This window comes from Myotis davidii, unplaced genomic scaffold (assembly GCF_000327345.1).
Source record: "Myotis davidii unplaced genomic scaffold, ASM32734v1 scaffold211, whole genome shotgun sequence".
NCBI lineage: Eukaryota > Metazoa > Chordata > Mammalia > Chiroptera > Vespertilionidae > Myotis > Myotis davidii.
In genome coordinates, this window is record NW_006282523.1 from 1,735,702 (window position 1) to 1,737,021 (window position 1,320).

A 1,320-nucleotide genomic window follows, 5' to 3' on the forward strand; every position below is an offset into this window, starting at 1 on the left:
AGGAGCATGCACATCCCCCACTGGGGATGTGCCAGCAACCCAGGTACATGCCCCTCACCGGAATCGAACCTGGGACCTTTCAGTCCGCAGGCCGACGCTCTATCCACTGAGCCAAACCGGTTTCGGCGACTTGGGCACTCTTAATGCACCAGGCCTGTCCCAGCCACCCTCGAGGCAGGTCCTGTGTGCTTGCCACCTTCCAGAAGGAAAGGCCCTGGTCTGAGTGCCTGGTGCACATCCTCTCATCCGTCATTGTTGCAGCCCTCTGTGTTGGGCATTTTATAGGTGGGGAAACTGAGGCAGCAAGAGAGTCAAGAGCTGGGCAGAATCATACAGCTGAACCAGCCTGTGCTCGCGGGAGATGGTGCCAGTGGCCTCTGCTGGTTGGGGAGGAGGCTGGTGGGTGGCAGACAGAATCTACAGGCTCCCTGTACTGAAGGACAGTGTCTGTGGGTGAGGGCAGTGGACCAGCTGGAGCGCCGGGGTGATGGGCTGGGAGGTGGAATGTGTGACCAGGTGCTGCCCCTGTGAGTGAGGATGAGGCCTGCGGGCGGTTCCAAGGCTGCCCGGCTGCCTTTCCACCTGCAGATGTGACAGCTGGCACTGAGGACTCTGAGTCTTTGGGAGTTTGGGTCTGATTCTGTGGCTACTGTTAGTCATCTTTCCTGGTGGTCTCGGTGCAGATCCCAAGTGACACTCAGTTGTCAATTTCCATTGTCAAGATTGTTTGCTAGGCTCTGAGCTATGACAGTGGGGCTAAGGTCAAGTGTGGTCCCTGCAGGTACCAGCGTGGCTGCCGCTCCTTGGCTGCTAACCTGCAGGCCGGCACCCAGAGCCAGAGGGAGGCCCGGACGCATGTCGAGACTCCTGACAGCGAGGAGGGCTATGATGTCCCCGAGGAGGTGGAGAGTGTGATAGGTGTGTGGCCTGCAGCCGGAGCGGCTGTCTGGGTGGGTGGGAGACGAGGCTTGGCCCCACTTGCTCCCTGCAGTGCTTTGGTGGAGGCTCTGAGGTCAGTCTGTTGGCTGCACCCCCACTTGCCCATTTGTGCCATTGTCACATGACCTTCTTTGTGTCCATTGAGCATGTGGCCTGCAGTCCAGCCCCAACCCCATGACAACATCCATACCCGTGGCTCTTGGGGTCCTGGACCCTGAGATTCTCCCACTACTGGCCTTCATTTCCACCTCACTCCCAGCGTACCTCAGACTCCCAGGCCTCCCCTGGAGCTCCGAGCTCAACTTCCTTGGCCCCAGCCGCACATTCCCAGCTCACAGAGCTCTCCACCGGCCCCCCTCTCACCCCAGGTGGCAGTTCCTG

The 1,320-nt window shown here is 59.9% G+C and overlaps 1 protein-coding gene across 2 annotated transcripts in view; it reads left to right on the top strand.

Annotated features, from left to right (window-relative positions):
- The window catches only part of TBCD (tubulin folding cofactor D), a 99,902-nt gene that overhangs the window by 25,429 nt on the left and 73,153 nt on the right, over positions 1-1,320 (top strand). For both annotated transcript variants that reach the window (XM_015560118.1, XM_006753037.2), the window contains exon 9: positions 782-918. In XM_015560118.1, the coding sequence (XP_015415604.1) occupies positions 782-918 (137 nt within the window). The remainder of the gene's footprint in view (positions 1-781; positions 919-1,320) is intronic.